The 20,320-nt window shown below is 28.9% G+C and overlaps 2 protein-coding genes across 2 annotated transcripts; both read right to left on the bottom strand.

Annotated features, from left to right (window-relative positions):
* Positions 1-6,525: 6,525 nt before the first annotated feature.
* LOC135924421 (TATA-binding protein-associated factor 2N-like) lies at positions 6,526-7,249 on the bottom strand. The gene is made up of 3 exons (XM_065459478.1): positions 7,241-7,249; positions 7,108-7,198; positions 6,526-7,049 (listed from the first exon to the last, which is right to left on the bottom strand). The coding sequence occupies exons 1-3, from the start codon at positions 7,247-7,249 to the stop codon at positions 6,526-6,528; spliced, it is 624 nt and encodes a 207-aa protein (XP_065315550.1).
* Positions 7,250-9,858: 2,609 nt separating this feature from the next.
* LOC135925010 (acidic mammalian chitinase-like) lies at positions 9,859-19,853 on the bottom strand. Its single transcript, XM_065460141.1, has 7 exons — positions 19,699-19,853; positions 16,381-16,655; positions 15,365-15,489; positions 13,556-13,670; positions 12,757-12,933; positions 12,079-12,216; positions 9,859-10,028 (listed from the first exon to the last, which is right to left on the bottom strand). Exons 1-7 carry the CDS (start codon positions 19,799-19,801, stop codon positions 9,867-9,869), a joined length of 1,095 nt encoding a protein of 364 aa, XP_065316213.1. The 5' UTR covers positions 19,802-19,853; the 3' UTR covers positions 9,859-9,866.
* Between the last annotated feature and the right edge of the window lie 467 nt (positions 19,854-20,320).

The raw sequence follows: 20,320 nt of genomic DNA, 5'->3' as shown, positions 1-20,320 counted from the left end.
TTGAAAAATTCAATCTTAGATACATATATTATCTTTTTCAAAATATCAAAAAGATACAATAAAAGATACTTGTATCTTTTGCTAAATTAGATTATCTTTAATACAAGATATAATATTTAATAATGAATTAATTATAATAATCAGGCATTTTAATATTAGTATTATTATTCTTGGCATAGATAAGAAAGGTAGACTAATATTTTAATAGGAGTTGAAATATTAATTTGCAAAAGAGTATTTAAAATGGATTCATTATTTTATAAGATAATCAAATTTTTCAAATAATTTATCATTAGACCTTTGCCGTTTCGGCGTACTTAACACTGTGACAAAAAATAACCTTTAAATTGGAGCTGGCAGTATCATATTTTAAAAGCATTATCCTAATGGAAGGATAATACTTAAGCATTTATTATGTATTTCGACTTTCTTTAATATAATTTAAAACCTCTAGTTCAATGTTATTAGTATTATTAAACTCAGCAACATTTGTTTCACCAAAAGAAAAATAATCATCATTTACTTATTAGATGTTGAATCTATTTGTATTATAGTTTGAGCTTAATTATATACTCTGGTACTATATTTAAGGCTTCTTTTAATATATTTTGGATTTTTTTTATTATCCTCAATCTATAAGTTCTTAAATGCCAATAAATCCACATTCTATTCATATCATAAGAAAAATATTTCCTCAAAATATTTTGCTCATACCATTTTGGGCAGCTTTTAATAAAGGTAGACAGACAATATTGTAAGCATGAATTTTTAAGTAACCTATGTCCCTTTCAAATATAAATAATATACTTTAATATGTTTAACAAAATTTTTGTTGAACCCTTTATCATCTTTTGTTTATACAGGTATTTATCTTGTACATTATCTTTTTTAACTTTTATTCTTAAAAATTTTCATCTAAAATTTTAAAATTGGGATTTGATTCAAGGGAACTTATTTTAATAATTTATATTTCACTACCTTCTTCACTACCATGAATGTTAATCATCCTAGAAATTAAATATATTACATAAAATTGGTAATGATACTCTATCAAGTTACATTTTACTTATTTCGTTTTGGTGTTGTTATTTTTTATCTATATCTATCTTAATATGAGTTGGAAATTTTCTAGCTAATTTTGGTTGTCAATATAATTAAAATATGGTGGAAAAAAAAAAGAAAGTTAATACAAGATTTCCGTGAAAACAGGATATTAAAGTGTTTTATTAAATAAAAGTAAGTAAAAGTATATTTAATACAAAATATCACGTATATATATATCATGAATTCAATCCTTCAGGTTATATAATTTACAAACGAAAAGTTAATATTATATTCAATTTAAATTCAATTTATATTACAGTTCTCCCCACTATAAATTGAATTCATCGTGATAACGTAATGGGGGTTTCGAAACTCTTTTTTCAAGAGTTGTATTCTCATGTTCTGCCTTTTCCACTTCTTCGGTCAACGTAACGGGTATTTCCTTCTCTTGTGTATGTGCATCCCTCAATTGATCTGCATGCTTGTTTTTAACGATCCCCTCTGATTCCACATCGTACAATATTGCGCTTTTTCGTTGTAACACTTTTCCTTCATGCCACCCTGCTGTCCTTTCGTTTGCTATCCAAACTTTTTGCTGCTCTACAAACTCCCGAGGTTCAACACTTCTATCTTTGTAGTACTTTTGTTTCCATAGAGCGTTTTCCGTCCTTTCTCTCGTTGATAATTTTCACTGATCTGATGTCGTCCTAAGCGACCTTCCAAACATCATCTCGGCAGGAGATTTACCAGTAGTTGCATTGGGAGTATTACGGTGAGTAATTAAAACATTTGCTAAATTTAACTGGTCCGGAGTCCCACATCTCCTTCCAGCATAGAAACGCGTCTTTATCGTCCGTATATATCGTTCAGCCAAACCATTCGATTTGGGGCTATAAGGGGCCGATCTAAAATGTTTTATATTGTTTTTAAAAAGAAACGTTTTGAATTCAGATCCAGTAAACTGAGTACCGTTATCTGAGACAATGTAGCGAGGTAACCCAAATCTAGCGAAATAATTACGCAGATTATTTATTACACTCGCCGAATTAATATGCGTTAAAATTGCAACTTCAACCCATTTGGTAAAAGCGTCTAAGCAAATTAACCAATATTTTCCAGATACGGGGCCTGTCAAATCAATGTGTAATCGTTCCCAAGGTCGGGTAGGAATGTTCCAATTGTATAATGGCACTTCTTTAGCTCCCGGCCTTCCTTCTTGACAACTCTTACAACATTTAACAAAGTCTTCAACATCAGTATCGAGATTTGTCCAAAACACGTAATATCTACACAATGATTTCATCCCCACTATCCCAGGATGTCCTCGATGAATCACATATAAAACCTCCTTTTTTAAAATATCTGGAATAATAATTCTATCATTATAAAATAATAATCATTCTTCGAACGAAATATTATCTTTAATCGAAATATATTTTTTTACAATCTCCGAATAATTATTTATATTATCAATATACCAATGATTTTTTATTAATTTAATAATCTCTTTTTGGTTTATATCATTGCTCGTTTCACTTACGACTTTACTGCGTGTGAAAGATAAATCCTCTATTAAATTAATTTTTAATCCTCTGATTTCTTCTTCGAATTTTTTTGTAACTTCATTGGTTTTTGCTTTCTCTACCCCCAAACGGGACAGAGCATCGGCACATTTATTTTGATTACCTGGTCTATATATTATCTCATAATCATAATTTAATAGTTTCGTCGCCCACCGTATTAAACGGTTATTTGTTATTTTGTTAAGATCTCTTTTATCACCTAAAATATATTGTAATGGTTTATGATCAGTAACCAAGATAAAATGTCTTCCAAAAATATATTGATGAAACTTCTCGATAGCGAACATGATCGCCGAAGCCTCCCGAACAATTGTGGCATAATTCTTTTCAGCCGCCGAAAGTGTCCTCGATGCGTAAGCAATCGGTTTCTCCTGGCCAGTAAGAAATCGGTGTGCAATAACAGCTCCTAGACCATCTTCGGAAGCGTCACAAGAAATCACGACAGGGATATCGGCTGAATAAGGAATTATTGTATCTTCTTTTGACAATATATTTTTAACTTTAGTAAATATTTCATTTTCTTTAGCTGACCAAAACCAACCAACATTTTTACTCGTTAGTCGGTGTAAAGGCGCACAAATAGAATGCAAATTTTTAATAAATGCCTCATGATAATTCACTATTCCAAGAAATGAACGTAGTTCTTTAACATTGGAAGGTGTTTTAAAATTTTTTATAGCGCTAATCTTATCTTCTGTAGGGTGAATTCCGAAACTGTCAATAACATGACCTAAATAAGTGACTGACTTTTCTCCGATTTTAATTTTATCGGTCGTCGTGGTCAGTCCAGCCTTCTCAAATCTTCTTAATACTTCTTCCAAATTAACTATATGATCGGAATTATTCTCACCTGCAATAATTATGTCGTCTAAAAATACACTAACCATAGGAATTCCCTTTAATAGGTTTTTCATAAAGCGTTGGAATATTATCGGAGCGCTAGTCAAACCAAATGGAATTCTTTGGTATCGGTAATAACCGACATGTGTCGAAATTACTAAAAGGTCCCTACATTCTGGACTAACTCCGAATTGTAAAAATGCATCTCTTAAATCTATTGTTGAAAATATTTTACCACCCGCCATTTTATTTGTTAGGTCGACGAAAGTTGGTAGTAAATCGTTATCGATCGCTAGATATTTGTTGATTGTTAAACGAAAATCTCCGCATATCCGTACGGCATCGGATTTCTTTAAGATATTAACCGTTGGCATAGCCCAAGTGATTGGAGTTATTGTTGGACCCACCTTATCGATAACGCCTTCGTCTAAAAATCTGTCCAACTCCGCTACAATGGTTCGACGCAACGGAAAAGGAACTCTTCTTGCTGGTAATGCAATCGGTAACGTGTTCAGTTCTATTCGGATGACTGCCTTTTGCAGTTTGATTTCACCTAATTTTTTTTTAAAAACTTGAGGGAATTTTGAAACAATCGTATTTAAAGAGGGAATATTCATATTCATATTTATTTTATTAATACGAACTTCTTCCGGTAGTTTTATATCAAATTCTCTAATGAAAGGCACCCCAAAAATAAGGGAATTCTCCCCTTTAACTACCCAAATAAGTAAAAATTTCGAAATATTTTTTACTTTGACTTCTACGGTACATTTACCTAGTACTTCGATTTGGATATGATTATATCCCACTAATTTATAAGCCGGTGATAGTTGTGGTCTGCCAATACGATTCCAGGTGACCTCATCAATCACACTACACGCGGCGCCGGTATCAAACTCCATAGCTAGCTGCAACCCATTTATCTTCGCATCGATGGTTGCTTTATTTGAAAATGACAGGCGAGGTGTCCGTGGCAGAATCATTTGTATGGCATGGGTTCTACAATCTTTCGCTATGTGGTTTGCCTTACCGCAACGAAAGCATATCACTTTCTTTTGAATAGAGTTAGGTTTGATACTAGGTCTATAATTATTATTAGGAATATAATTGTTACTAAAGTGTTTATTATTATTGAATCTATTGACGTTAGTATAATTATTATTTCTAAAATAATTATTTTTCGAACCCTGTGTTAGCTTATTTTTAATTATTTTATTAACTTAAGTCTGGGTTTCATTTTCCATATAAGACAGCGCGATCGCTAAACGCACGGTCTCTTCAAAAGTAATATTGCCTTCGATATACTTTGACCGAAGTTCTTTGTCCAACTCAGGTAAGCCTACTCCTAGGATAAATATATCTCTTAAAAGTTCATCAAAAGGCGGTTTAAAATTACAAAGAGAACAGACAGTTTTAACCCTAATTGAAAAGTCAATAATCGTCTTATTGCATCTTTTTAGCGTAAAAATTTTTTTCCTATTTACGAAAATGCTCGAACTATCCTTGAACACCAAATTTAAGCTTTTTATTAAAGTATCATAATTTATCATCTCTAAATTTATTGGAAAGTGAAAGTTCTTAATTTTGATAAGATTGTCTGTTCCGATATAGGCTAAAAGCAGGTCTTTTTTTGTATTTAAATCTATAATATTTCTTACTTTATAAATTAACTCCAAGTTAAATAAGTAGTCCTGAATATTTACTTTTTCTTTGACGAATTCTGGAATATGGAATTTAATAGGAACTACTTCCATTGAGTCTTTAACTTTAATAGGGACTACTTCCATTGAATCTTCAACTTTAATAGGAGCTACTTCCATTGAGTCTTTTACTTTAAATTTAATAAATCAAATAAATCTTCTCTAAAAATATCGTCGCCAATGAAGTGTTTTATTAAATAAAAGTAAGTAAAAGTATATTTAATACAAAATATCACGTATATATATATCATGAATTCAATCCTTCAGGTTATATAATTTACAAACGAAAAGTTAATATTATATATTTAATTTAAATTCAATATACTGTGATATGTAAAATTTTAAATATGAATATTAAAAAGAATCTGTTGTCAAGAAGATGAAAAGATACAAGATTCTTTTCAGAATAAAGGATCTTGAATACAGATACTAGTATCTTATTAAAAATGTCAAAATGATACTGAGTACAAGATACAAAAAGATCTTGTATCTTGTATTTTAGATATAAATATTCGTGGTAGCCCAACTCTTGGGCGATATAACATTACCTAACATATTTCACCAAAAACTTTATCCAAATCATTAACTTTTTAATACAATTTTTTTCAAGCCCTGGCGTAAATAGGCACTACTATTCCAAGGGAAAAGGGATATGACGCAAGATCATCATTAAAATTTGAGGAGGGTAGGGATTTAGTTAAATGATACTTCTCAAATGCCTCGATACCGATACATGAAAAGAATTATAAAATCTTTTTTTTTCTGCGATTTTCCCTTCATATTATTTTAAAAATTTTGAATGTTAATCATTATAGCTTTCTCTTTTAAAACCAAGTCCAATTAAGTTTAAAAATTTGCTATGTTGATTTTTCTTCATTTATTTTTACTTTATGTATTTAAGATACTTTTATAAATCATTCAGATAAACATTTTTATACTTTGTTAATTGTGAGCCATTTTTGTTTGAATACAATTGAAGGGGAGGGAGGGGGAGGGTAGTTTTGATATGTTTTTTTTGCTAATTTGATTCTCTTTTCTTAAAATATTTTTAATTTGGTAGAAAGAAAATTGAAAAATGGATAAAGGGTAAATTTTTAGAAGGGGGCAAAGGGTAAAAATAACTGGGAGGCTGAAATTTTTTTTAGATCATGCCAATAATTAATTTTAAGATTAAAAAAGTTGCAAAATTAAATGAATTTTTAGCCAAAAAATATTAAATAAGCCTATGGTCATAAATGGTCGAAAGGTTTGGCATTTCCATTATCAGAAATCAAATATAATGCATATAAAGGCTGGAGATTTAATTCATTTATTTAAAAATATCAAATGTAAAAAGCAAGCAAATAATATTTTTAAAATTAGTAATCATTGTTTCCGTATGAATCATACGATCTCGCGTAAGACCCCCTGCTACCATAAATGGGAGAGGAATAAGATTGTCCATAGCCACCTCGATTATATCCCTGTCCCCGACTCTGCCCATATCCATTATATCCTTGTCCCCCATAACGACTCTGCCCATATCCACCTTGATTATATCCTTGTCCCCCATAAGAGTCAGTGCTATATTTCCTGGAGGAACCATATGAAGGAGAGTCATACGAAGGACCATAAGAATTGGGTCTCGCCCCTCCATAGTTAGAACTATAAGAGTCAGGATAATCATTGTCATAGCCCTTGGAATAACTATCATAGCTTCTAGAGTAAGAAGGAGCAGGGGCATAATAATTGCTATAAGAATTTTTTCTGCCGGAATAATCGTCATAGGAGTTGGGAATATTATCTCCGTATGAACTAGAACCGGCCGAAGAGTAGGATGTTGAATACGGATCAGAAGAGTAAGAATCACCCGCTACCGAAGAGTAAGAATCATACGATGAATCTATATTAAAAAAAATTGATTATCAATGAGAGAATTAAAACAACATAATAGCCATTACCCCCTGAACTGGAATCGTAAGCAGCTCCATTATTTAGTTTCTTAATGGCACCCCCATACAATCCAACCACGAATAAGGAGAAGAATATGACCTGTTAAATAAAATCATTATAATTTAATATACATTTTATTACTTTAAACATCGTAGTTTTAATAAATATTTTTGGATTATTAATTATTTCCAATTTTTTTCTATTTTTAAAATATCACTTTTTTATATGAAATTCTTATATCTTTTTTCTAAACTTTAAAGAAAACTGAAAAATTGATGGTGAAGTAGATTTTGTTTTTGCTTTTATATTAAAATTAAAAGTCACCTATGCAAATAATTTACAACTTTATATACATGTTTGACCTTATTTTTTTAGATGACAAATTTCATCAAAAATATTAAATTTAACATTTATGACACTTACATATCATTCAAAACAGTTCCGAATTTTTAAAAATTCAAAATTTTACGAAAAATCGAATGCCATATATACGAATAAGGTATATTTTAGGTCAAATATAATATTATTATAATAATTTTAAACACGTAATAATTCAAAAATTATTTTTAGCAAAAAATTACCATTTGTCAAATAAATTTTTATCAGATTCAAATTTTATTTTGAGAAAAAAAAGTAAAGATATATTTTAAATTTCAGTTAAAAAAAAATCTGAAACTCTCCAGAATGCATAAGGATTAAATAAAAATAAGACTTAGGGTTTCTTTTTATTAAAATTATTGTATGGCTCTATTATGTCTTCTAATTTTTCATAAACTAGTAAAACCACCCTCAAAGCAAAACTCAAGTTTTTGTATTTCCACTACTTTACAAACAGCTTACGGCATATATATATAAATCCTTTTAATTTATAATGGGTAGGGGAAGTGAGAAAATATTTAAAAAAAATAATATGAATATTTAAATAAATAAAAAAGAGAACATAATTATATGAATTTACCTTTAGCCATAGAATCTCATAGGCCAAATAATTTTTTTCTAACAATTATAATTTCATTTTCAAATTGGAAATAAATCCTAACTTACGGCCTTAACTAAGTTATATATTCATTAAAGAGCTTTGTAAATTTTTTTGGTGTGATTTAGTCAAAATCATCCCTTAGAAAATTAGTATGTGTCATTTTAATGTTGTTTTTAACGGTGATATCAATTGATTATGAATGCCAATGTATTTATATGATTAGAATATCGTATATATGATCTGCTTAGGAGAACTGCAAAATTGTTTAAAATTGCATATTTCGATCATTATTTATACTGTAATTTTTTTTCTTATAAGGAGGAAAGGAGAGAAGATGGAATGGAAGAATAGGATGGGCAGGAAGCGAAGGTAAAGGAAGAGAAGAGATCGGGGGGAGGTAATCGGAAAGGAAGGGATGGGAGATAGGAGACGGGTAAGGCTATATTAAGGAAATTAAGACTCGTTCATTATTTTGTACAAATTTTTCGGCTTTCTCATTTTTAATAATCTAATTTTTTCTCTATAGTAATTAAGGCTTTTATTATTTCTCCTTTATGTCTATTTTATGAATTTCTATGTTATTCTATAATTAATATTTTAGTTACACAGCTCTTAAAATACAAAAAAAATAAGCATATTGTAATTTATTTTTAAATAATATTAACCATAAAATACTTTGCCTGAAATTCAAAAAAATATAGCAAGATTTTAATTCCCAGGCTGGCCTATTAAAATTTAATGAAAAATCAGAGATTTGCAACGCACTGCCTGATATTTTATATATAAATTGTCTGACCCAAAAAAAAATTATGCAAGAATTTCAAGGCCCGTTTTAATTTTTTTAAACTTTTCCAGGCTGGTCCGGTCCGCAGACTAGACTTTCGAATGTACCGGGGTTTGCATATCTCTCATATGCTCATCCAGTTAAAGACGGGGGAAAAGGCAGACTATATATATATAAAGTTGATATTTTCACATTTTCAGAAAATTAAGAGTAATTAAAAAGTTAATTAGGAGAGAAGAGTTTGAAAGATAATTATTGAGAAATCTTTTATCTAATATTATTATATATTGATGAGAAGTCGCTGTAGCTTGTTGTAATATTCAGATGAATATTTTAAGACAAAAATGTCTAATTCAAATTAGGAGAATTATTACAATATTACTTAATTTCATAATATAAACTATGTAAATGAGGATATTTCGAAAATGATTTTAAAGGAAAGAAATATATTTGAGATTTTGTGGATATAATTCACTTTTTAATTTTTTGAAAAGAATTTTTTTTTAATTTTTCTTATTTTTAACTTTTTTAAATAATTTATGTTAAATTTATTACTTATATTTTAAATTTTCAAGTCTTATTATTTTATAATTTATTTATTCATATTTTTATATATATGTTGATTATTATTTTTAGCAACTTTATATTTATAGGTTACAGGGTCTTTCGAACCCTAACTTATTAAAGTTTCTTACTGTTTGCTAACAGTTCTTATATTTTTTTTCATTTCAATTTATTCTCCTACATAGCTAATACACAATTTTTCGTATGGGTAAAAAAAAATATATACGCGTTTTTATTAATATAAAAATAAAATTAATCAAAAAAAAATTGAATTGAGTTTATTGATTTATTGTGCTAAAACATATTTAACGGCCCCTTTTTTTAACCCTATAATATATATATTTTTCATTAGTAGATAGCGAATAATGCATAATAACAATTTTTTCACGATATACAAAAAATATATTTAATTTTAAAATTGATCGACCGGACCCATTAAACTATTTATTTAAACCATTTTTTAAAACGGTAATTAATGGATAAGGCTTGTTCTTATTTGCATGTGGATGGTAGAATTTCTGACAATATTTCCCGGTAGGGTCATCTCCAGACATGAGCCAAATAAAAGCTCCTGCCAAGTCTTCTTGTAATATATATTCCGTCTTTTAAAAATAATTGAATTATTTTAAATTAGAAATTGTATATATATTATATATATACACACATCAGGCGCGTACGCAGCGGGGGGGGGGCAGGGAGACAAATCCCCCCTAAGCCAAAAAATGCAGATGCCGTATATATTTTTCAAAAATATTAATGTTTATATTAATTTATATTTGTTAATATTTATTCCTATCTCATATTAAATATAACATTTATTTATCACATCTATTAAGTTATTTTATCAATTAATTTCGATTTCACGTTTTCATTGGCGTTATATTTACCTATTATTTCCAAATTTCTAGTGGCGTAATATTTATCTACCATTTTCATATTTCTAGTCAAATAATAATTTTTCTGAAACTCCTTGTCCAACAGGGAGAAAGAAAGTGCAAGCTTGTCCAACGAGATGGAGTCTCCGCCATCAAACAGTAACAGCTTTTATGGAGGAAGAGCCGATTATTAATGCTATTACTGAAATATCACAATGGCCTGAAAGAAATATTTATTCAGAAGCAAGAAAATTATTGGATTCAATACTTATTTCAATTTTTTTTTCTCATTAGAATGTATTATTTAATTATACAACTATTTTAAGTATTACTTTTCAAAAACATGACTGACTTGATTAAGAAGATGAGAATAGCGGAGAGCATTTTATCAGAACTCAAGGAAATTAGGGCTAATGTTGATGAAGAATTTCATATTTTATATTTTATTGTTGAGTCAAAAGGAGAGCTATACGTTTTTAATATTTGTCTCCCTTGACTTGCAGCAAGGCAAGCTCATCGTCAAAACATTAGTATAAGATCAGTAGAAAAGTATTATAAAAATATAATCCAAATAAATGAATAGTTTTTAATTCATCATGCAGCACTTACCAATCTGCAGATATTACTTCCACAAAAGCCTTCCCATTCTTTTTCAGATGGTGATAGAAAAAAAATAATATTTGTTTGATGCCTTATTAGCTGAATAACTATGTTTAAAAGATTAACTAAGATATAGTCTCAAAAAATGCTATGGATGCTTTGTATAATTTCAAACACATTTTAGATTATATTCCCAATGTATTAAAATGATTATATATTAGCACTCTTCCCATTAGTAAACTAATGAGATAACATTCTCTTTTTTAAGAAGAATAACAGAGCCCTGCAGAGGTACCATTTGCAAGGCACGGCCTGGATTTTTTTTAAAATTTTTTTTGGCCCGCGGGTTGTTTTTAAATGAAATTTTCAGGCTTAGCCCGGTTTTATTTAAAATAAAATTTTCAGGCCCGGCCGGATATTTTTAAATAAATTATATTTATTTTTGATTTTAATAGTTAATTTCAAATATTTGGTTGTAAAATATACAGCCGGGCCCTCGTGTTTTTTTTAAAAAAAGAATTTCGGGCCCAGCTCGGGTATATTTCAAAAATTAAAATACGGTCCGGCCCGGAAACCAGGCCTGCAGTTCTCTGAAAAACATACCTAAGAAGTACAACTTCTGAAAGTGGATTGAATAGTTTGGATCTTTTAAATATTTATAGGCATTTGACGCCAAGCAAGGATGATAATTGAAAAATTAGCTCAATCCCAACGAAGATTGGATTTTACATTGTAAATATAATACAAAATACAATTATTCCTAAGAAACTTTTTGTGTATTAATTTTTGTATTTCCAACATTTCAATTTTTTATACTATATATATAAGGCTCAAAAAATTCAAAAATTTCTATTTTGGGTCATTTTAGTGATTCATATGGTGGTTATATTCACTTTATATTTTTAAATTCACATTTATTTTATAGTTTTTTATGTGCCGGTTTATATATATAATTTTATTATAATTCATATAATTTAAAATTGTGTATTAAAAATAGTTATTAGTCCTAATAAATTTTTGCTTGATATTTTTAAATAACAATAATATTTCTTGAAAAAATTTATTATCCCCCCCCCCCCCAGACCAAATTCCTGCTTACGCGCCTGATATACATATATATAATAAAATCTAAGAATGTAAAAAAAACAAAATATTAAAGGGGTGTGGTTTAATTAACTTTAGCCGCTACGCTCTTCTCATTTTCGTAAGTTACCCATAAAGGGGGACTCGCATCATTATAAGAGAAAGGTGCATCAGCATAATCATCATATCCATGGGTCCAATTTTCGGAATTAGAACCAAAATTGATACATAACTGGCATGTGAACATTATAAAATTAAAATAAAATAATGGATTATAGGTTATAACATATAATATATATATCAGAACACTACATATGACTTCTTTTTTTAGAGTCATGCCAGATCCTAGAAAAAAAATAATGTTGCTGGACCAATCCAAATCCGAGTAACCATTTTAAAATTAACGGACTCCAATTAAATCAGATCTGAAAATATTTTACTGGACTGTTTAGGCGGCAAAAATTATTAACCATGTAGGAAAAGAAGATTTTGGTGTTATTATTGAAAAGAATATATTTATAAAAAAACATTTAAAATAATTTAAAATTCAGCCAAGGTCCGTGACTGAAGCAATCTGAATTAAAATTTTAAAATCAAATTCCGACCGCATTAGTTCCAAAATGATGTTTGTTCACAAGTAGGGCTCTGGTAGGGCTTAAGTATATACTCTCTTGTTTTAAAGAAGTCATAAACATTTAAACAATAATATTATTCTATATTACACATTATTGGCTATTAAAATACTACTTATTTGATTTCGTTTGTTGTTCACCTCAGTAAATGTGGGTTCGGAAACTTTGCATTCCCTGAATTTCCTCCCAGATCCACAGAAGAACACATTTTTATCGCATCTAGACTCGAGGCGATAAATGTATCCGTAAGCCGCAATCCCTATTACTAGTTTTTCCTTTTCGGCACCCAGTTTTTCCCATTCTTGTATCGCCCACCCCTTATATTATAAGATAAGATCATCATACAAAAAATATTGTCATTATCCTGCATTAATAAAAATTAATCATAGGGGTTATGTAATTATTTTTAATTTGTTTTGAAGGCGGAATACGAATCTCATTTTCGTTAACCAGATAGAAATATTATTATACTAACAAACAGGGTATATTGGACCATATTTTAAAATTATATTACATGGTTATTTAAGACCTAGTAAATGTTGAAGGCCTCGTTTTGAGGCGATTTTTAAAAACGGTTAACACAATATTTTATTTAGAAAATGATTGCCTAAGCCTCTAAATTTCGTTAATATATGTATAGACCTTTGTGCCTTCTATGAACAAAATCTTTAGATATTTTTCTGGATTAAATATTGAGTTTACCGTTTTTAAAAAAATATATCAAATTAAAAAAATTCTACATCAACTTAGATTTTTTAATATTTAACTATGGTGAATACATTTCGGTATAAATTTAAATATAGCTTATAATTAATGAACAATTTTATCTTAAAATTTTTTATTAATAAATCAAAAAAATTAAATATATCCTGTCAACAACAGGCTTTTAAAAATTTTAAAGAAAATAAAACATATGTAGCTAAATAATTCATTACGTACCACGCTTCCATAGTTATTGAAATTTTTCCTTATCGGACTAAGGTAACCCACTTCTCGCATTTCGTCCCAGCAACCGTTAAAGTTATAACTCAGTAAGAAAATGTAATCCGAGTATCTTTATTAATTTTATAATAAAAGATTATACTAATTTGGATATTTTAATATCAATTATTTTCATATTTTTTTCCTCCCTGATAGGTATGACGGTTCCGTTCTCAGTTTTTAGCTTATTTTGGTTATTTTTTTAAACAAATTTATTTCGGTTCATTTCGGGTTTCGAAACTTTTACAGGTTATTTCGGATTCATTGTAGTTTTTTATATATAAATTTTGAAATTTTTTAAAAAAAAAAGATTAATCATAATATATTTTATTAATTGACCCATAATAATCTGATAAAAAATATTTTTAAAAACGGAATCATAAAAACATAAATTTTTTTTTAAAAATAAAAAAACTAAACTAATAAATATACAAAAATTAGAAGAAAATAAAATTGAATTTCTTTATTTTGTTATATAAAACATGAATAATAAATAAATAATAATAGTTGGGTAATTGGGTAATGGGTAATAGTCGGCTAAATTTGGCTCAATCTTTAGGCGCCCACAGGAGAAAATCCGTTGACATTAAGGTGTAATCTGGCTAAAAATTGGCTTAAACGGCTAAAAAAATATATACTATTTTTTAAAAAAAATTTGTTTAAAACATATATATATAATTACAAATTGTAAACCGGTTTGAAAGTGTTTAAAACGGTTAGTTTAACAGTTACCAGATTAACCTTAACATTACTTTTAAAGGTCTACCGGCTATATAAAGAAATTTAAATATCGCTTCAAGCTCAATTTTATTAAAGATATCTAAAATTAAAGGAAGCCTAAAATGCCCTCGACCGTTAGAAGCCCGCCTCTCAGCCGATGATCGGAGTTGGAGACAAAAAATTTTTTTTTTAATTATAATATATATATGTGCTAAATCTTGTAAAATATTTAGAAAAATCTGAGGAGGTCGGGTTAAAACTCATGTTGATATGTCTTGGAATTAATTCACTAAATACTTTTTTATTATTTTGATTATGATTTATTTTAAAAAAAAATTTATTAGATAGAAACAATCTAAGATTTTACATCGTTTAATATAACACTTTCTGTAAAATTTTCGCATTTATTTTATTATAAATTCTTCCAATCTTTTTTTAATCTTCGTTCTTTCTTTTATTTTTTTTTCTTTTATCTCTCATAAACTTAGAAAATTCAATGGTATAAAGACTTGTATTCAAAATGCGTTGGTAACCCGGGGACAATGAATCATCGCTCTGTATACATATTATATCAAATTATAGTGGTTTGATGCAAAAGACCTCTTTTTATATAAATCGGAGACCTGCAAGCCAGGCCCGGCCTTAAGCCCGGGTCCACGAAACAGGCCATATCTTATTTTTTTTAAATATACCTGGGTTAGGCCTAAAAAATTTAGATACCCTGGCGGGGCCTAAAATTTTTAAAAAATAAATACACGGGACAGACCATATATTAGACCAAACAAAATCTCTATTATTAGCGATAAAAATCAGAAAAAGTATAATATATTTTAAAAAATCTGGGCCGAGTCGGGCCTAAAAATATAAAACCCGGGCTGGACCGAAAACATTTTTTTAAATCTAGGTCGGCTGCATAAATGGAACCTCTGCAGGTCACTGAGATAAATATTTAGCCTTGATTATCTCTTTTTTCTCAAATAATATTTAATGAATTTGTTTTTTTGTTTTGAAATGATCATTTTTTTTAAAAAAATGTGTTTGGTTAACTTTGAAAGTTTTTCCACGTCATACCCCGCATTTAACATAGGATTAGCTACCGCGCCCGTGATTGTAATTAAAAGTCTGCTCTTATTTTCCAAAATGGATTCCTCTTTACTTGCAACCCGTAATTCCTTTTTTTTCAAAACAAAATGATCGATACGATAAAAATCAAAAAATATATATCATATGATAATAATTTGGATGTGCAACGATAACCTTTTTTGAAACCTAATTTGATCCGACATTGTCGATAACAAGATCGACATTAGCCTATCCGATATATCTAATACAATCTTTCTCACTGTTACTTATTATAATATTTTATGACACTATAAGATTTCACAATACGCATCCATATCCATAATGAGATGAGAGTAGAGGGACATTAATAATAAAATTTGTAAACTATTTTATGATAATAATATTAATTCCAAATTTCTCCACCCCCCCCCCTCTTTCCTCATCTTACAATTAGATTTAGGAATTTGGACAGAACCCGAACCTTGACTTCCTGATCCAAGACTCTTTTTTTTGCTAACCCGTAATAACCTTGGACCCAAAAATATTTAGGTTTATGAACTCTATCCGAAATTTTCTCCTGAACCAGATTGATGTCTTCAAAAACAGAATTAAAAAAAAATTGTAGATTATGTTCAAACATAATTGTTTTTTTGTTTTTTACTCCTAATGCATTAGGATAAGTATCCTAACATGATTATAGTTATTCTTATATTAGATCGATAGTTTGGATAATTCCATGTTATTTTCTATTTATACAGGATATGGATCTGGATCAACTCTGGCCTGACTGTCTAGATCCACCTGAACGAACTCTATTTTTAAAAAATTCTGAACCTGGACTCTTAGAGAGCCCCTTATTCTGAGCCCATACCGGTGTTGTATGGTCCAGCACCTTGATTAAATATAAATAGGAGGTGCAATTAGCAATAAGGCAAATTTATTTCCTTTCTTTCTAAAATTTTGTTGAAATCGAATTTATAAATAATTTCACAATATAAAACCTTCACGAATTGCGCAAAATTGTATTTGTCGTGAAAGGCGTCCCCTCCCCTGGTTGGTATCCCAGGAAATTCCCAATCTATAGTCAATCCATCGAGTCCATTTTCTCGCAGGTAAATCAAGAACTCTTTGATGAACTTTGTTTTGATGCCGCTATTGGCTTTCGCGCCTGCCAATTTGCTAAAATAGGTTTGATTGAAGCTCCATCCTCCGATGGATAATAATATTTTCAGATCGGGATTAATTTTCTTCAGATTAACGAGGCCCGTATATAAAACTGGTTTTAAAAAAAATAACATTTATAACACTATTTATATCGGCAATTGGGCAAAGATACCCCTTACAAAAATCCAGGGACACAATTATTTCGGACAAATTTCATAAAATTGGAAAAATAAGGACATAAATATTCCAATATAAGTTTTGAAATTACAAAAAAAAAGTAAATATTTTAGCGAATAATGAATTATTCGTATTCGCTTTTTTTAAAAATAAATCGAATAATTTACCATATCCGTATTAATACGTTTAATAGAATTTACTATCTTTATTTGATTGATATAAATATAGTAAATTATTCGATTCACTTCGATTCATTTTTGAACAGTTCAACTCAAAAGTTACAGATTTGGACTCAAAAATCGACCTCTTGAAAGAAGTTAGGGTTTAAGGTCAGGTTAAAGGGTAGCCATATATAGGATCAATAATTTATTTAATATTTATTAATTGTTATAGGGCTTTTTTGCCCTTAATTTCGAAGAGTTTTTGTGTAGGAGATTTTTGTGTCCAATTGTAGAATCTATGCCCCGGGAGCTATTTATAATAGACATGGCGGATAATTTTGAAGTGGTAGAGTCTTTATCCTGGGAAAATCACTGGAGTGGTCAATGACATTAATACTAATCTAGACTGCTGAAATTTATTTATTTAAAGTGTACATACTTTGAAGTCATTCTATTTCATTGGGTGACGCCATTGAAAGTCGTTTCGTTCAAATACCAGAAATGCCTTTCACATTTCATCCTCTTCCAAAGGCGAACTTCAATGTAATGTTTATTCATTTTAATAAATGAATCGCAGGTCTTGGTTAGTAATCATGTCATTAAGTGTTTCTTTTTTTCAATCTTTTATTATTTCTCTCTTTTGGTCATTCACTTCCTTCAAATAAGTTAGCATTTTTGAGTCAATGGAAGTTTTTTAAAAAAAAAATTAAACTAAATTGGCATGAAAATTAATTAAATTTTTTTGAATAATTATAAGTTCGTGAATTTATTATGTTTATTTAGTTATGAAACTAGAAAAATTGTGAAATATAAATTGGATTCAGCTCTCTTATAATTCAGTGGCCTATACAACGGGGAGGGGTGGGTGTCCGAAGCAACTGCTTCTAAAAAAAAATTTAATTTTTTTATTGTTTTATTACATCCATTCATAACCAAGTGATTTCTGGTTTATGAATGTATAGTAAGACCCCCCCCCCCCCCACTTATTATTTAATTTAATATGTATTGAAGAAAATTGGGTCGATGTTTAGTAAATTAGGTTGTCATCCGAGATTTCTTGTCATAAATTATTTTTTCCAATTTCAAAATATGCCCAAAAATATTAAAAAAATACTAATTAATTAAAAATTGCACATCGCATAATATAAGAGATGATAAATTTCAAATCTATTATCATATAATAACATAAATATTTACATTGAAACCATGAAAAATATGGTTATAAAAAAATTCAAAGATTGAATTTAACAGGTGCTTTTCAATCATAGTTGATGGCACATATGATGTTTCGAAATCAGAAGCAATAGCTTTGATAGCAAGATATGTTGAAAATAGTGAGACGCCTAAGCCCTTTGAAAGACTTATAGACATATATTGTACGGGAAATACAACTGGTCTCAATATTAAAAAGAATATAATATCCAAACTTGGCTACATGAATTTACCCCTTGAATTTCTAATTGGGCAAAGCTATGATGGCACCTTAAACGTGAGTGGAAGAATCAATGGCAGGCTTTGATTAGAGCGGAGGCGCCAAAGGCAGCTTTTATTTGGTGCTATTGTCATCGATTAAATTTAATCAATGTTCAATTACGTCAATCAATAGAAGAACTTCGATATGTTTTAGGAATATTAGACATGATTTATATATATTTTAATGGCGTTAAAAGATTTGAGTGGCTCAAAGCATGTCAGAGTAATGTATTGACAAAACCGCAACGATTTCTACGCATCAAGATACCACTCGGTAATATTATCTTATTTGTTTTAATTTAAAATGTTTATTTTATATTTATAGAAACTATCGTCATATAAAGCTATTGTAAATTTTTTTCTACTTTATGATGCCTTGAGGGCAGCTTTAACAAATTTAAGAGATTCTGAAGATCCTTCCACTTCCACTATGGCTAGTGCTATAGTCTTTAGAATAGAAAATTTAATTTTATTTTGTCACTTTGTGTTTTGGATAAAATTTTGTTGATAACAAGTTTGTCTTGCACAAAATTGCAAACCATTTCGAAAAATATAGGGTTTGCAATAAATCAAATTCAATTGGCAAAATATTGCCTGATAAATTTGAGAAGTATAATTTAAATTATTGTCTTTAATTATTTTTTAATCTAATAGATAATAACACTGAATTTTTAAATGTTTTTTTCAAAGGCACAAGATTTTATGTAGGAGAGAAGGAAATGACGGAAAACCCCATTGTTAAAGATGATATCGAGGATATCTGTGAATTTTCCATTTAAATTCAAGTCAAATTTTTAAAGAAATGTTGAAGTTTATATTTATAAAGATGTAATTATTACTCGTGACCTAGAGGTTAAAGAATCTAAAGATTTGTCAGATTCTGATAATCGTAAATTTATTTAATTAAGTACTGCCGAAAGGGTCGTGAGTAAAATTAAATTAATTAAAACAAGGTTTCGTAGTATCATGAAAGATCCATTTCTCAATAATTACCATTTTATCAATGGGAAAAAATTAATATAAACAATTAGATATTGATGAAATTATAAATTTTTTCGCTTTTTATCTATATTAGTAATTTAAAAATAATATTTTTAAAGTATATATTTCTTTACATTTTATTTATATTATATATTAAAAATCGATGCAATAAAAATTATTTTTGAAATTTATTGGTGTCAAAAAATAATTAACCATTTTTTCGAAGGGGGGGGTACTTTTCAAAGGGGGCATTCTGCTACCATCGCTCAGAAAGTGTAAGGGCCACTGATATAATTCAGTGGTCCAATATATCATTAATAGAAGAAAAGGGAAACATATTAGTTTACAAGATTTCTAGGCTACCTTTATGGTTCCACTCCTGACTAGTGATGCCAAAATTAGACGTTATAGAGCCAAACGCGTAAATAATATGTGTACACAAATGAGGATCTATATCTTGGGGCATAAATTTCTGGTCATTCGGCTTATATTGATCCCAAGAAGCGTAGTAACAAGCTACGATACGTTCATCTAAAATTGGAAAAAAAATATATAGTATTAATTTCCTTTATGTTAAAAGGATAAATTTTTTGGAATAATACCCCACAGACAACAAAATCATAAATGAATTACACAAAAAAAAAGTGTACCCAATAATACTCCAAATAATAAAGAGCAAATCAATATATTTGAATATTGAGTTTTAAAAAAAAACACCCTAAGAAATTCGAGAATCTCCGGAAGAACCTAGTTGAATAACATCTTTTTGCATTCTTATGCTGAATATATAAACGCGTTACATTCAAGAGTTGCTTATTTAACGCTATCGAAATCTAAACTGATTCTACACTGCGATAATTTAATAAAATGTATATCTTGCTTTATGACAAATATTTAATATAAAAATCTTCAGCTTTTTTAAAAATTGTTAATAAAAACGCATTTATAATAAATTAGCCCTTAGTTAAAAGAGTATCGATGCCCA

This window comes from Gordionus sp. m RMFG-2023, chromosome 2 (genome assembly GCF_954871325.1).
Source record: "Gordionus sp. m RMFG-2023 chromosome 2, tfGorSpeb1-WG-v2, whole genome shotgun sequence".
Taxonomy (NCBI): Eukaryota; Metazoa; Nematomorpha; class Gordioida; order Chordodea; family Parachordodidae; genus Gordionus; species Gordionus sp. m RMFG-2023.
The sequence above is the reverse complement of the archived record's forward strand: the minus strand, read 5'-3'. Positions and strand labels throughout refer to the sequence as shown.